Here is a 15,655-nt window from a genome sequence, read left to right as displayed (position 1 = left end):
TCTCTCTCTCTCTCTCTCTCTCTGTTTCGTGCGCGAGTACCCCGCGGAAGAAACGGGATGTCGTGCGTGCGATATTTCGGGCGTTGGACAAGCAGCACACGGCAGCTGCGGTAATTACGTCGTTTAGGTTAGGATCCCGGTACGATGTCGCGACGTCCAGCTAACGGGTCTCGGCACCGCGGCCGGCAGCTATAGGCAGCTTAGATTTAACCTTGAACGGATCTTTTACGCTGCTCTTTCTCGTTTTGCCGCTTTGAGGTGCTCCGATCGATAGCAACAGTGAGCCGTAGGAAAGACGAGCGTTCGTAGTGGATTGTACATACTATACTAAAAACTGTGGTTATGGAAACTGTGGAATCACTGAAACGAGGATAAAAAGAGGATTCCATTTTTTTTTTGTGCGCTTGAGATCGATACTTTAATTTAGCTGTGGATTTTATTGTTTTATAGAGAATAAAACCATTTTATGTGATGAATTTTAGTGATTTGCTTGGACATTGAACTGTTGTTGTTGTTGGTTTTGCGTAATCGTCAATATACAAAGTGCTCGAGTGAATGAAATTTTAATGACAGATTCATTGATAAGTTTTAAGTGAATTGATTCTTAGGAAAGATTTTTTAAATAAAACACAGAGCAAAGAATTCATGAATTATGCCTCGGAATTGGAAATAAATGACAAGATTTTATTTTATTTTTTTAATGATTTGAGTGAATTTTACTTTAACGGAAATTCTGTTTAATTGACTTTAATTACTAGGCTATATAATGTTGTGACTTGACAAGTTATATTGATAACTGTGAAAAGATCCGTTCATCATATTTTCTACAACAATTTTTACCGATAAAATGTCTTAAAAAAATGTTTATTAAATTATTATATCAAAATTTAATGCATACATTATAAACCGAATAGTTTTGTAGCAAATATTGCAAAGTTGTAATAAAGTGTATTTTGTGTTTTACAGATCTCCACTGGCATGGAGCTAGGAGCGCACTGATAGCGTTAGTTTACGAGGTATATAATTTGTATTTATACTTTCTATAACTGTTTTTATTTTTTATAATTTCTTTCTTGTAGCAACAACTAAGATTGCTAGAAATATATTTAAAAATTATTTGATTTCTTGTGCATTTTATATATGTGTTCTCAATTAATGATTTATTTATATACAATTATTGTTTTAAGACATTTTCTACTTAATTTTATATTGACATTTATAATTTTTAATATTTCTTTATTATTATCAGCAACTGTGCAATTTTGTAGTTAGCGTTATCTAATTATTCAAGCTCTTAAAGAAATTTCTATACTATTCGTAAAAAGAGTGAATCTATTTTGATATAATGTGCAAGTTTATTAATGTAAATGTTTTAAATTACACTAATAAATTTGTGCTTTATGTACAGATCTTGGTTTCTATGCATTGCCTGCCAAAGAAGAACTGAGCCCAATGTTTCCACACAATTCTAGTTCACATGAGATTTCTACAGAAACAAATGCCTTCGTACAAAATTCCATGGTAAGTATTTACATATAAATTGCAAGATTTAGGCGAATAGCTTTTTATATATATTATACCATTTATAAACTTAAAATGAATTGTTCGTATTATGTAAATGTCAAAATCTTGGTAAATGTAAATTATTGTATGTAAAACAATTACATGTTATCTTAACATGTAAAGTTAGTTTAGAACATTTAGAAATAAATCTAATGAAGAATAGTATTTTGATTCCACTTAATGAGAGGATTTTAAAACTTTGTAGACATATGACGCATAAAATCCTATTTATAGAAGTTACATATGTCATAAGTCTGAGTTTAATTGCATCATTTATTAGGAGACTCTAATTATCTGCATTTACATATCTGTATTTACACATATGCATTTGCAGATATATCAAATTACTTTTTTTTATATAACTTATTTATCGGTGTTGTACATCTATGATTATCGCAACTATTAAGCTGTAATTTATCTTATCTTTATACGCAATATTGTTTTAATTTCACATTATTGTATTATAGCTTACATGTGTTTATTATTTATTGATATCACACTGATTATTTAAAGACAAATGTTCCTAAACAAACATAAACATGTTAATGTTTTACGTGTTATAGGGGGATGTAGTAGTATTAGAGGAAAGCAGTCTGGATGGGGTGGGGGAAGGGGAAGGATCAGAGCACATTAGGTACTGTGATATCGAATCGATAGCAAACAGCAGCATGATGGCAGCACCTATTAGCCATCCCGAAGCTACCGCCGCCAATGACTTTTCAACCGTCCTGCTGAACCAAGCTGGTGAGTAAATTAAATATTTCGATTATATTTATAGAAAAATTCCTGTTTTATATTCTTTCAATTTGTCCATCCAATGCGTATTTAATATTTTAATATTAATATACAAAAACAAGTACATTTTTTAGATGTTATTATTTTGAAAGCTATTGTAAAGCTGAATAAAATTATAAGCTCAGCTGATAAATATTTATAAAGAAAATCTATATTAAAAGCATAGTGGAATAGTTGAATAATTTAATTTTTTTTATATAAATATCGTAGATATTCATGCTTTATAAAATATTTTGCTGAACATTTTGTAAATATTAGATTGTATAATTTTTAGATATTCTAATATCAGGAAGAAGCGTTAAAGAGCCAACGCAGGATGATTTTTGCTTAAGTAATTATGTATGTTAAGATTATAATTACTTAAGCAAAAATCATCCTGCGTTGGCTCTTTAACGCTTTTTCTTGATATTAGAATTGTTATTCTTAAGAGCCTAGTCTATACATTTTTAAGTTTTAGATATTCTTTTATATTAATAATTCTTGAATTTGAAAACATATTTTTAATAATATCCAAGAGAGATTTTAATATGTTAAAAGTGAATGAGTGCTTATATATCTAATATAGACATTGGAAATTCTAACGACAAATTATTTTGAAGCGCAACTATTTGAATTATAGGTGAGTTCAACTCAACCGGCATAGGTAAGGCCTGCCAGTCAGTGGCGCCAGCAACCACAAAATACCCAACAAATCACCCTCAAATCTGCGATAATAATAATAAAATAAATAATCACAACAATGCAGAACATAATCATCACAAGTACAGAAAGCAAAACACACCGGGCTTGCTTGGTCTGCAGCTGGGCAGCTCCGCCAATAACTCTAAGTCTACTTGTAAGACATTAAGTGATAATAAGACTAGCTTTAGTACTGTATACATTAGGATACACATAAGGGTAAGTGTAAATTTTGAAAGGGACGAAGTGTGTTACACCGTTGGGGTACCTAGCCTAGTTAGGATACCCAAGTCTGATAGTCCCCAACGGCTGTTACGCCTCCCTAACTCTGATGACAATTACTCCTTACTAGGGTCCTGCCTTGACCTAGGCGACAACAATAAATTTAAGGCTAATTTTAGTTATGTAAGTAATAACAACTCCAAGTCTGTGATATTGCTCAGCTCAACCAGTTACAGTAACCATTACCTCCTCTTTAGTGGTGGCTTTGACAAGATAGCTGCTGTTATCCCGGTACTTTGTATTAAAAGGGACGATTCTACCACCACATCGAATAGATTGAAACTACTAGGTGATAAGTACGCCCTAGTTACCAGTTTTGCTCAGATCTCTAGACTGCTTGCAAACGATAGAATTCTGGATGATTCTAACTCTGGCATCCGTGTTTCGCTGAGCCGCCGATTAGCACGACACCTCTTGGAATCGCATTTGAATGTCAACACTCTAGTACCGGTGTCTGTTCACGCTCAGAATTTCGCGATGTACGCCGCAAGTTCTTCCATTACGCTTATCGTTTCCAGAAACGAAGTAATTGACCACACTTTGCGATCTTTCCTGAAAAATCTCACACAAGTATATGTACAATCTTCTATTTCTCCATTATGTAATGTCACTGTGACCGAGCTGATGCAACACATATGTGTTCCACTATTAATAATATGTAAAAGTAATGATTACAACGTTGGTAATAATTATAATGAATATTATAATAACGAGTACAGTAACGTTGCTAGTATTGAAGAAGAAATTAATATTAGTAATAATAATCCAGATGTTATCGGAGACATTGTTGACATCGCTGTGTGCTACAAGACTAGTGTAATGACTACTAATGTTAGGATCTTAGGGTCTCAAAATGATGGTATTAGTTGTACCGAAGCAACAATATATACTGTTGGTGCTCTTTTATTTCAGGATAACAATAAGCCTCTAAACACTTGTTTTAAGATTAGTAGACATAGGGGATTGGTTACTACCGATCGCGAATCTAACTCTACCATTAAGTCTGTATTTAGGTCTAAGTTAAGCGATAAGTGTAGTAACGTTAACGTAGTTAAGTTTGAAACATCTCATGCCGCTCGACTTGACGAATCTGACAACAGTAAGCAAGTTAAGTTGACTGTCAACATTCCTATAATGACTACCTGCAAGCCTACGATGACGCTTACATGCCAATCAGCCACCGTCGCATCCCAAACAATTGTTGTACCTGTATCTCGGGCGGAGAGTCGCACGAACGACAATGAAATGCGATTGGAATATTTCAATATACTCCAAAATGACCAAATATGTATCCCGTATATGTTGCTAAGTCATACAGATGATCTTAATAAGAATGACTTGTGTCGTTATGACGCAACTAAATTTAAAGACGCGCAAATTTATGCTATTGACAAGCTCAAGGCTACTACAACATCGAAAGATGACGCTCAGTTGATCTGCAAATATCACCGAGATACTCTTAAATACGACCAAAGTCGTAAGAACGATGACGATAATGCCATCATATGCAACGGCAACGAAGATTTCTCTCTATCGACTACATGGCACCTCCTAAAGCATTATGTGCGTGAATTAGTTCCTGCTTGTCGAAGAATGTACCAGACGAACAGGAATGAATACGAAGTTTATCGGCGTCGACTACGATCTGTCTTGAACGTCCTATTTCGCAAATACGTCTCGGAGTTGTATGAAAACTACAACGAGCCTATTGCAAGTTACAAGCAACGTTGGGGTATACCAATGGGACTGCGGTTGGTAGGAGGTGGAGAGAGTTCCTTGAACAGCGGGGGAGCTGCCAATTGGGGAACAACACAAGCCACTGCGCCGAACAATAACAATACCAATCAGAGTGGATGGGGCGGTACACCCGGAAACCCACCCGGTAGTGCTAATGCGCCGAATAATTGGGGCGGAAACACTGTCAATCGATCTGTCACTGGTAATCCAAATCAAAATCAAAATCAAGGACCGCCTGGAAACCAAAATAATCCGGGTAAGAACATACATAGTTAAAAGAAGTTTTTTTTAAATTAATATATATCCAAAGTATTCACATAAGTACACATTTTTTATATTAATATATATCCAAAGTATTCACATAAGTACACATTTTTTATATTTAAATCAAATTATTTCAAGACCTTTTAAGACATTAATATGTTATACAATATTATTAAAATATACACAGATGTTAAAAATACATGGATATTTTGGACATATTGTTAAATGTTGCTGAATATGATTTTTAGATTTTATTCGTATCTATAATTTATAATGACAATTGTATTTCTTTTTTTTTTGTTATTTATTAGGTAATGTGAGTAAAGTTAATAATCCCAATCAACAATCGAATCAACAATCTGGTCCGCCAACATCTCAATCAAATAACCCTACCCAAGGGAATCAGAATAATAACCAATGGTCTCAGGGAAAATCTAATAACCCAAGTAATCTTGGGCAAAATCCATCAGTGCAAAATAACAACAGTAGTGGCGTTCAGCAGCAGCAATCTTCAGGTTCAAGTGCGAACAATAATCAGTCCAATAATCCTACCCAAGGAGCTGTAAGCATTGGCAACACATCAACGACTAATAATCCGTCTACGAAGCAGCAACTCGAACAACTCAATACGATGAGAGAAGCGCTTTTCAGTCACGACGGTTGGGGCTGTGTAAGTATAAAATACAACATGTATGATTATATTACATTTTTAAAGTATTAAAGTAAGGTAACGTCGATATCGAGATTTATCTTTATTATTTGATTTAAAGATGTCAGTAAATTTTTTATGTGAAAGAATAGTAGTATGCAGCGGTAATAGCTTTGTAATTGTTAAAAGATTGGTTCATTTTATTTTTCAATTTATTTTATATTATATAATATTTCGTGTATACTGAATATGAATGATTGTGCAGCAAAACGTGAATCAAGATACAAATTGGGACGTCCCGACATCTCCCGAGCCAAGCTTAACTAAGGACGGTGTACCGATGTGGAAACCACCGGTGAACAACGGCACCGACTTGTGGGAGGCGAATCTGCGTAACGGTGGACAGCCGCCGCCTCAACAGCAAACGAAAACACCGTGGGGCCACACTCCTGCGACTAATATCGGCGGCACTTGGGGCGAGGACGACGAAACGGCGGATTCGTCCAACATGTGGACCGGTGCACCAACGCAATCCCAACCGAGCGCAGCTCAGTGGACCGGTGCTGCCGGTAATCAAGCCGGTAGGTGGGGAGGTAGGCTGGTGAAGGCTGGAGATGCCAGATCTATATAGGCAAAAAATGTTTCTTCAAAATTTCTTGATTTCAACTGAGAAATATCCTTGATTTTTCTAACGTTATATTAGCTGTTAATGTAATGCGCCTGTTAGCGCACTGCTAATGTATCCCTTAAGTGACTATGTTCAGAAACCCGAGTCTCGTTCAGTTGCTGCAACACATTTTATAGTAGAGCTGTAGATAACGTAGAAGAGAGTACTATTGTATACTACAAACATGTTATGTCATTCTCATTCTTATTTTTTTTATTTTTTTATTTTGAGCACAAAGAGATTACATACCGAAGTCTGTTAATATTCTTACATCTGCATTGAAAAATTACAAAGTTGAAATAGAAACTTCAAAGAGTTCTCTCTGAAAGTAACACTTTTACTTAGTGTATATTAAAGTACAATATATACTGTAAAACATAATATAAGAAAAATATTATTTGATATTGTGATATATACTTTAGAAGAAATTTGTAACGGTAAAACAATTTATACTTCGTTACTGCAGCTTTTGCATACTATCATTTTGATCGATATTGGGGCAACCTGAACAAAGTTTCATAGTCTTAGATTTTTTTTTAAACAAACAATTGGTCACAAGTGTACGTTAGAACTTACACTTGTATTTGCGCAGTTGAACGTAATACAAGATGATAAATTAATTACATTATTACGCTTTCGACACATTCAGCTGCGATTTATGTTTAGTATTAGTGTGTGTTAAATATTTGCCTGTTAGAATTGAATAGAGACACTCCGGCATTCACAGAGCTTTAAAATAAAAACTGGGAGGTACATTCAAGCGATTTTCATTTGATTTTGCATATTTATCTTTGCAAGTGCTATCAGTTTCAAGCGATTTTTGCTATTATTATTTCAGGAAATTTCATGTTATTTATGGAAATACGCTTTTTATGTGGAAGTGCTGCATTAGATGCTTTCACCCTAAGCCAAATATATACATCGAATTAACAACAGTACAATAAATACAATAATTTCTTTGTTTTTTAAATTTTTGTTTTATTATATGCTGTTAATTATATTTTGTATTTATTTTTATATAAAATTGTAAATGTTTATGCATCTGCAAATACTTATAATTGTGGATATAGTAATAACAAATTCAATTTGTATGTGAGCTATTATTTGCATAACAAAATACCTTCTTTTTATTAAATAATATCCGAATATTCGATACAAATTTATATTTATAGTTTCATTCAAAACTGATTGCAATGCAAAATCAAACTATATCGATTTCTAAGTGATTATCTTGTGTATTCATGATTTGCATATGTAGAATTACATTTTTAAATTGTGATAGTAAATAAATTTAAATGGACAGATTTAACAAAGTATAAATGTAATGTTTTGATAAGATTACTTATAAATCGATATGATTATCGCACACGACGAAGATAATTGTGATTACAAGAAATGTTGATTGTGGCAGGATCCAATTGGGGCGACCCCAGAATAGACCATAGAGATCCAAGGGATTTGCGGTCCGTGGATCCACGAGAGATGCGTGATCCTCGGGATCACCGCATGTCCTTGGATCCCCGGGATCATATGCGTGTGATGGATCCGATGGCGCGCGATCCGCGAATGACCGACATGCGTGGTGATCCACGTGGAATATCAGGACGATTACACGGTGCGAACGCGGACGCCATGTGGAGCCAGCCACCTGGACCGCCACATCATCAGATGGGTCACCAACATCCATCCGGGCCGCCAGCCAAGATGCTCAATCCGTCGAACATGAATCAGTGGGCCGGACAACCGCCGAAGGACATTATGCCCGGCAAACCGTCCGGTTGGGAGGAACCCTCGCCGCCGACGCAACGACGTAACGTGCCCAACTATGACGACGGGACTAGCCTCTGGGGGAATCCGGCTGCTAACCAGCGTGCAATGCCAGGTAGCAAGGTTTCACATTGGAAGGATATACCTGCACCGAACTTGGCTCGTGGAGGTACGCGTTCGCGAATCGTCCCGAAATCTAATTCTTCGTTTCATATTGTAAAGGAGTTATTGTAAAGGATTGCTGTAGCAGGGATAATTAATGTGCACAACGTGTATAATTTTTGTTGTAAAACTCTTTACTTAACGATACTAATCGCGCGCTCTCTCTCTATCGCAGGTATGCAATGTCCACCAGGCATGCCGCAGAACAGAATGCCAGGTCAACCTGGAATGAAACCGGATGTAAGCAATCCCATGTGGGGTCATCCCGGAGCTCCAGGCGGACGCAACGGAACATGGACAGACGGGCCGCATGATACTGCATCTTGGGACGATCCTAAGACACCGGCTACGTGGAACGAACCTCCGTTAAACCCAGGTTGGGGTGGTCCAACCGCGCACAAGCCAAAGCCTATGGGACCTGCCGGTAGCTGGACCGATTCTGATATGGATCCGACTCCTAGCTGGGCACATCCTGCGAAACCTACCTTAACAAAAGAAGTTATTTGGAACAGTCGCGAATTCCGTTACCTTTGCGATTTAGGTTTTAAGGTATGATATCTACGATCTTTTTTGTCTATATTTTACATGCAATTTTTATTTAATTGATATAATATTTAATAATTAATGTTAGACGATTAGAAATTTAATAATATTTAATTTGAGGCATAAAATGGTTTCTTAAGGCAATAAAATTAACTTTATTCTTAAAATTAATTTAAGAAACTTAGTTTCTTAAATTTTGTTGTTAATGAGCATCTTTTGAGATACTGTGTGTAGTACGTATATCGTAAAATATGTGATTGTTCTGTAATTTCAGAAAGAGGATGTCGAAGTAGCATTAAGAAATCGAGAAATGAACCGAGAAGAGGCATTGGAACTTCTCAATCAATTACGTCCTGTCGATCAGTGGCGACGTCACGAGACACACTCAGGTTACGATCCGACTCATCAAGCGACTACTACGCCAGCCTATCCTCGATTCAATCATGTCGGACAGCAGATGTCATTCCCTCCGGTAAGTTTGATCAACGTTGTTGAACAGCATTAAGTTTTATTAGAAAGACGTTTTTGCGATTTTGAAAAGCAATATTTTGAAAGATATACTGGTTTTATATATAATAAATTCTTGAGTATAATTCTTGATTAACAGTGTTGATTTTGAAAATGAAGCTGAGATATTTGGCAATAAACAAGCGCGTTGTGGTTTTCGTGAAAATTGCTTAACGAGTGATTGAGCGTGTGTACATTTCGTGAGCCTTTTATTATGAATTAACAATATCTAATAACTCAAAGTGATAAATTAAAGATATGAATTGCAACCGCTACACAATACAAATGCGGAATAGTTACTAACTCTGTTCTATGTGTATTCAATTTTCGTTGTGTTGTATTCGTATACTTTTATATAAGTTTAGTATCAGCTCTAATTAAAAACCGGAGAAATAAAATACTTAAATATGAGGAAAGAGATACAAATTCTTAGTTATGATTGATGATTGGGGAAGAACATTTTACGTAGTGTTTTATATATTAATTTGAAGATAGGAAGGTAGGCATGGGGTACAATTTGTATTTAACATAGGGTGGCGGAGTGCCCAGTGGGGCAACCAGTGGGGGCGTAAGTGGTTCTGTCACCAGTGCTAGTCTTCTCAAGCTACAGCAACAGCAACAGCAGCAGACAGCTGTTCCGCTGCAGCAACAGCAGCCAAGTACCAATACGCCACAACCCCCTTTCAACCAGGTGAATAAGTTCTCGTACAAAAAAAAATGTGCGATAATGTAAATGCCTGATTTTTTTTTTTATATATTATATCGCGTGAAAAGCCAATTGCGGTTTTTTGGCACGATTAAGAAAGTATTTCTATTTATTTTTTTAAATAAATTTTTTAAATAAAAAAGTGACATATTTCTTAAACATATAATTATTTAAAAATTTACTCACATGATGAATATACAATACAAGAAAAATTATTTTATATCAAGCGTATTTATGAATAAAATATATATCTTTATTACTAGATCACAAATTTGTAGAAAAATTTTAATCAGAAACTCTTTTTAGTTTCTTATATTAGTTTATATTTGTCTATCTGTTTAACCTGATTTTTGAATGCATGAATTTGCATTTGATGCAATATTTGTCTTGTGCATGTCGATCTTATTAACAATGCATTACTAACTTTCTACAGTTGAGATCATAGTTCTAATTCAAACACATTTAAATTATGATATTTTGCTTCTTTATAGGATATCTTATTTCATACAAGTGGTGTTAATATTTCACATAATTAAAAAGTTCCAGGATATGTTTTAATATGAATTGTCTTTGCGATATAAATATTATAAATCCAGTTGGTTCTAATTTGTTTAAACATAGATATATAGTTATATATTTATATAATTAATGTCAAAACATAACTCTATATTCAACTGCATATTAAGTTTTCGAATACAATATATATCAGACATATCATTGAATATCATTGAATAAAATAAAATTTTATTGAGATCATTGCTGCTATATATATGACTTATATTCGAGAATACGAGAAGTTTATATCTATTTTCTTTTTCCAATTGCATTAATAGAGATTTTATCATCGATGGTACTAATGATGATAACAAAATTAATTTTCAGGCATCTCGCGCATCACAGAATCAACCGAGTACACAGCAGTTGCGGATGCTCGTGCAACAAATTCAACTAGCTGTGCACGAAGGATACTTGAACCATCAGATCTTGAATCAACCGTTGGCGCCTCAAACTCTGATGTTACTGAATCAATTGCTACAGCAAATCAAAGTTTTGCAACAATTACACCAACAGCATGCTGTTCAAAATACAATGAAGGGAAACAATCAGTCAGCTCTGCAAATCAGTGTTCAAATCACGAAGACCAAGCAACAGATCACCAATTTGCAGAATCAGATCGCAGTGCAACAAGCAACGTATATGAAACAACAACAGCAACATCCGGCTCCTCCATCACAGGCATCGGAATATTACAAATCTTCCGTACACGATCCCATGTCAGCCCTGCAAAACAGTTTCAGCGATATATCGATGAACAAAGAGCCTCCGGTGGTATGTATTCAGTTTTACAAATAAAAGTTTAAAAGTATCCTGATGCATGTAACTATAATCTGCGTTTTCACTTTATTTCCGACAGAGTCAGCAACAATCAAGATTGAATCAATGGAAGCTGCCATCGCTAGATAAGGACGGCGATTTGGTATCGAACGAATTTTCACGTGCTCCCGGAACTACGAGTAAACCGCCCGCAACACCCGGTGGCTTGACACAGCCACATAGCAGTCCGAACATGAATCCCTTGCTAGGTCAAGGAGATGGCACATGGTCTACTCGACTCGGCGATAGCGGCTGGCCTGATCCGAGCAACAGCGATTCAACCGACGGAAAGGACTGGCAACCAGGTGGTGCTGCGTACACTGATCTCGTGCCAGAATTCGAACCAGGGAAACCATGGAAGGTAATCCATTTCCAATACCGTCAATCATTACTTACATTTGCCGTTTTATTAACTTTCCATTCGAATTCGAGAAAACAGTCTTCGTAAAAGTACACTTAGAAAAATTACCTGAAAAAATAATTTAGAAAAATAAAAATTATTGATACACATGTAATAAATTCAGCGTGTTAGTATTTAATGCTTATCCAGGTCCACCTATATTTCATTTCATTTTAGGGTTCCCAGATAAAAAGCATCGAGGATGATCCTAGCATCACTCCCGGCTCCGTCGTGCGTTCTCCATTATCCCTGGCTACCATCAAGGACACCGATACTATATTTTCATCGAGCAGCAAGGCATCACCACCACCACAAGCAGCTAATCCCGATACGTCGATACCAAGTCTAAGTAATTCTACATGGACATTCAATCCACCAGCTACCACACCTAGTGCATTTACCAGGTAATAATTTTATATTTATGATGTGCGTTATCATTATATTTCTACACTTGAATGTACATTTCTAAGAGAATCTCAATTCATTACAGCACTTCCAAAAATACATGGGGAGAATCTGCTCCTCCGCCTACCGCTGTGACTTCGGAACTCTGGGGTGCACCGATGAGCAAAGCGCGCGGTCCACCTCCTGGTTTGAGCAGTAAAGGAGCGACGAACACGAGCAATGGCTGGGGTGCAAGCTTAGGAAGTGTTAGTAGATCGTCTAGCTCATGGGGCCTCCAATCATCCACCGTCAGTAATTCGGGTTGGATGTCTACGTGGCTTCTGTTGAAGAATCTTACTCCACAAATCGACGGCTCTACTTTGAAAACACTGTGTATGCAACATGGACCGGTTCAAGACTTCCGTCTCTACCAGAATCATGGAATCGCTTTGACAAAATATTCCTCTCGCGACGAAGCAATGAAGGTAACGAAATTTATCGCAACTTTTTTCTTATAATTCTCGTTAATATTTGTTTTTTTTTTCGTTTGTTGATAAATTGTCTTTTGGATGACTGAAATATTTCACGAGATTATTAAATTTCTTTTCCAGGCTCAAGGAGCCCTAAACAATTGCGTCCTGGGTAACACAACGATATTCGCCGAGTCGCCCGCAGAAAGCGAGGTTGCTGCAATTCTGCAGCAACTCGGCCATGGTGGACAGCAGCAGGCCGGCGGTTCCGGAGGAGCCGGCTGGGGCCTTAGACCAACTAACAAAGCTGGGCCGCCGCCCGACACATGGGGAGGCAGCTCTAGTCAACTCTGGGGCGCTCCGCCCACCAGCAATTCCTTGTGGAGTAACGCGGGAATTGACAACAGCGATCAGCAACGAGCAACTCCCAGTTCTCTCAACTCGTACTTACCGGGAGATCTTTTGGGAGGTGAGTCGATGTAGAGAACGAGAGGCCATCCGCCCGAAATATCGTCAAATAATTGAGAAATTCACTTGCTTATTACGCAAGTCCAGATGTGCAGCTCGGCTGACGCAAAACCTTCGTGATCGAATGTGTATTACTTCCCTTCTGATCCCCCCGCCTCTCATTCCTTTAAGATTACACGATTACATTTTGTATATCTTAGTACGAGATTATTATGTATTCAGATCAGTGTCTTTGGCTAAAGCGGTCTTTGGCTACGAGACGTGTCTGCTTGCGTAGTTGTTGATGATAGGAGATGAGCATGTGAGAGGATGAGGGAATGGGAGGAGAAGCTTAGAGAGTGGTTGACAGAGTGATAGAAAGAGAGAGTGTGTGTGAGAGAAAGGTAGAGAGAATGAGACGGACGAGGTCTTCACGAAACGTCAATTATATTGCTAAGAAACGCAATTACTATAACGAGTTACTTAACAAAGAAAAAAAAAATTACTACCCTCGTATCCGCCTTGAGTAGAACACGCGTAAGCAAAAAAAAAAAAATCGCGGCATACAGCCAAATCGTGCGATAAATGTCTAATTTTACATGACAAACTACACTCTACACACACACAACACATTCACGAAGAACTACACTACTCGACAAGAAAGAAAGGTACTTTGCAAAATACGAATTTTGCGATCGCGTCATTACTCCGAGGAGATTTACGGATTGCGGAAGATCAAGTTGGACCAATTGCAACGGTCTCTTCATTAACATATTGGTGCGTGCATTGCGTGCGATTTTGCCACGCTGTATAACGACGAAGTGGCGTTCCAAGCGTTCTCGTCGTTCCAAGCCAATAAAGCATTTCTAATCTGAAGATAACGCGTGGAGGAAGATGAAGGGAAAAAAAAAGAGAATTATCCGCGCTCTCTGCCATTTTGCTAATGAATGGCGGGCGCTTTTCAATGAGAAGATTTATCGGCCGAGGGTCTCTGATCAGGTCAAAGAGTGTTCCATTTTTGCTGGACAGTTCTGAAGACTGCAGCGAGTATCAAACGTAGACTGTATCAATCTAATCAAAAGAAAGAAACCTTAAAAAAAAAAAACAAGCATTGACGTCGCTGCCTGGTGTTCTGCCCCGACCCCCACCCCCCACCGCACTCTCCGGACCCCCCCACGAATGTGGAAGAAACGAGGAATGCAGGGATATCAGATCAACTGGGCAACGACGCAACGATACCAAATGTTATCGCAATAACGTAAATTTTATTCTATATTAAATCTAGATGCCACCTGTCGTGCCAATGTCCAGTGTGTCTCTTTACCATTTATTAACGTAGAGTTTAAATGAAGAAAAAAAAAAGGGAGGAAGAAACATGCGAAGGAAGGAACGGGGGAAGAAAACGGTGAGATGAAGATTAGGAGGAAGACCGAGAGAAGTGCTGAGATAAAAGCTGCTAAATAAAAGCGGTTGAAAGCGGTTTACTACATTAAGGTAAACACGAAGACGAGTAATGAACACTACGTACTGATTACCCAGTACGTAGCATATTACGCTTCTCATTAGTGATGTTCGAATTCAAGGGGCATCACGATGATCCGCGTAAGATCGCAACGTGAGTAACGGCGATGTTACGAAACATGGCATTTAATAAATTACGGGCGCATCATGAAGCTCGGTCTAGAATGAATTAAATTAGTTTTTCTCTTCAACGTCAAAGGTACCTGACCTTACAGAAACGACGAACAAGCGATCCGTTATTTACTCATGCACAACAAGTTTCCTTTTTTACTTTCCGCTTCTCCGTGTCGGTGGAGTGTTTTGAGAAACGTTTCGCGATCAATCACTGGCGCAGCCGCGAACGACGTGTAAGAGACAGCTTTTTTTCCTTCGTGAACTGAAAGAAGAGTAGAAAAAAAGAGTAACAGAGAGAGAGAGAGAGAAATATATATATATTACATATGTAAGCGTATAAATGAAACTAGAAGGAAAAAAAGAAACAATCACAGGACGCTTCAGCGAGACGCGCGCAATAAAAGTGAACAATTACATATATATACACACACGCTGATCATACACGTTTGCCACGCATGACTGAATACCTTGCATGCTTGCAAATGTCAAACACGCCAAGCTAAGGAAACGTACATAGTAGCATTGGTCGACAATGATCCCGCCGCTTCCATGCGATCGGTCGATCCTCGCGGATACCGGACCACTTAAATCCTTTGGCGTATTAGTAAATCAAAAAAAAAAAAAA

General features: G+C 37.3%; 1 protein-coding gene across 8 annotated transcripts in view; it reads left to right on the top strand.

The window, feature by feature from the left end:
- LOC105449209 (trinucleotide repeat-containing gene 6C protein) overlaps positions 1–15,655 on the top strand; it is a 30,737-nt gene extending 15,082 nt beyond the window's left edge. For 4 of the 8 annotated variants that reach the window (XM_011688223.1, XM_011688224.1, XM_011688225.1 and 1 more), the window contains exons 2-16: positions 967–1,016; positions 1,409–1,521; positions 2,127–2,307; positions 2,978–5,311; positions 5,631–5,989; positions 6,234–6,549; positions 8,047–8,571; positions 8,740–9,113; positions 9,382–9,579; positions 10,147–10,305; positions 11,203–11,649; positions 11,735–12,055; positions 12,272–12,498; positions 12,585–12,963; positions 13,090–15,655. In XM_011688223.1, the coding sequence (XP_011686525.1) occupies positions 1,453–1,521; positions 2,127–2,307; positions 2,978–5,311; positions 5,631–5,989; positions 6,234–6,549; positions 8,047–8,571; positions 8,740–9,113; positions 9,382–9,579; positions 10,147–10,305; positions 11,203–11,649; positions 11,735–12,055; positions 12,272–12,498; positions 12,585–12,963; positions 13,090–13,431 (6,231 nt within the window). In that variant the 5' untranslated portion in view covers positions 967–1,016; positions 1,409–1,452 and the 3' untranslated portion in view covers positions 13,432–15,655. Of the gene's footprint in view, positions 1–73; positions 111–966; positions 1,017–1,408; positions 1,522–2,126; positions 2,308–2,977; positions 5,312–5,630; positions 5,990–6,233; positions 6,550–8,046; positions 8,572–8,739; positions 9,114–9,381; positions 9,580–10,146; positions 10,306–11,202; positions 11,650–11,734; positions 12,056–12,271; positions 12,499–12,584; positions 12,964–13,089 lie in introns of those variants that run through there. The other 4 variants (XM_011688227.1, XM_011688229.1, XM_011688228.1 and 1 more) reach the window with 4 other exon arrangements.

This window comes from Wasmannia auropunctata, unplaced genomic scaffold, assembly GCF_000956235.1.
Source record: "Wasmannia auropunctata unplaced genomic scaffold, wasmannia.A_1.0 LD336076.1, whole genome shotgun sequence".
Lineage (NCBI taxonomy): Eukaryota > Metazoa > Arthropoda > Insecta > Hymenoptera > Formicidae > Wasmannia > Wasmannia auropunctata.
The sequence above is the reverse complement of the archived record's forward strand: the minus strand, read 5'-3'. Positions and strand labels throughout refer to the sequence as shown.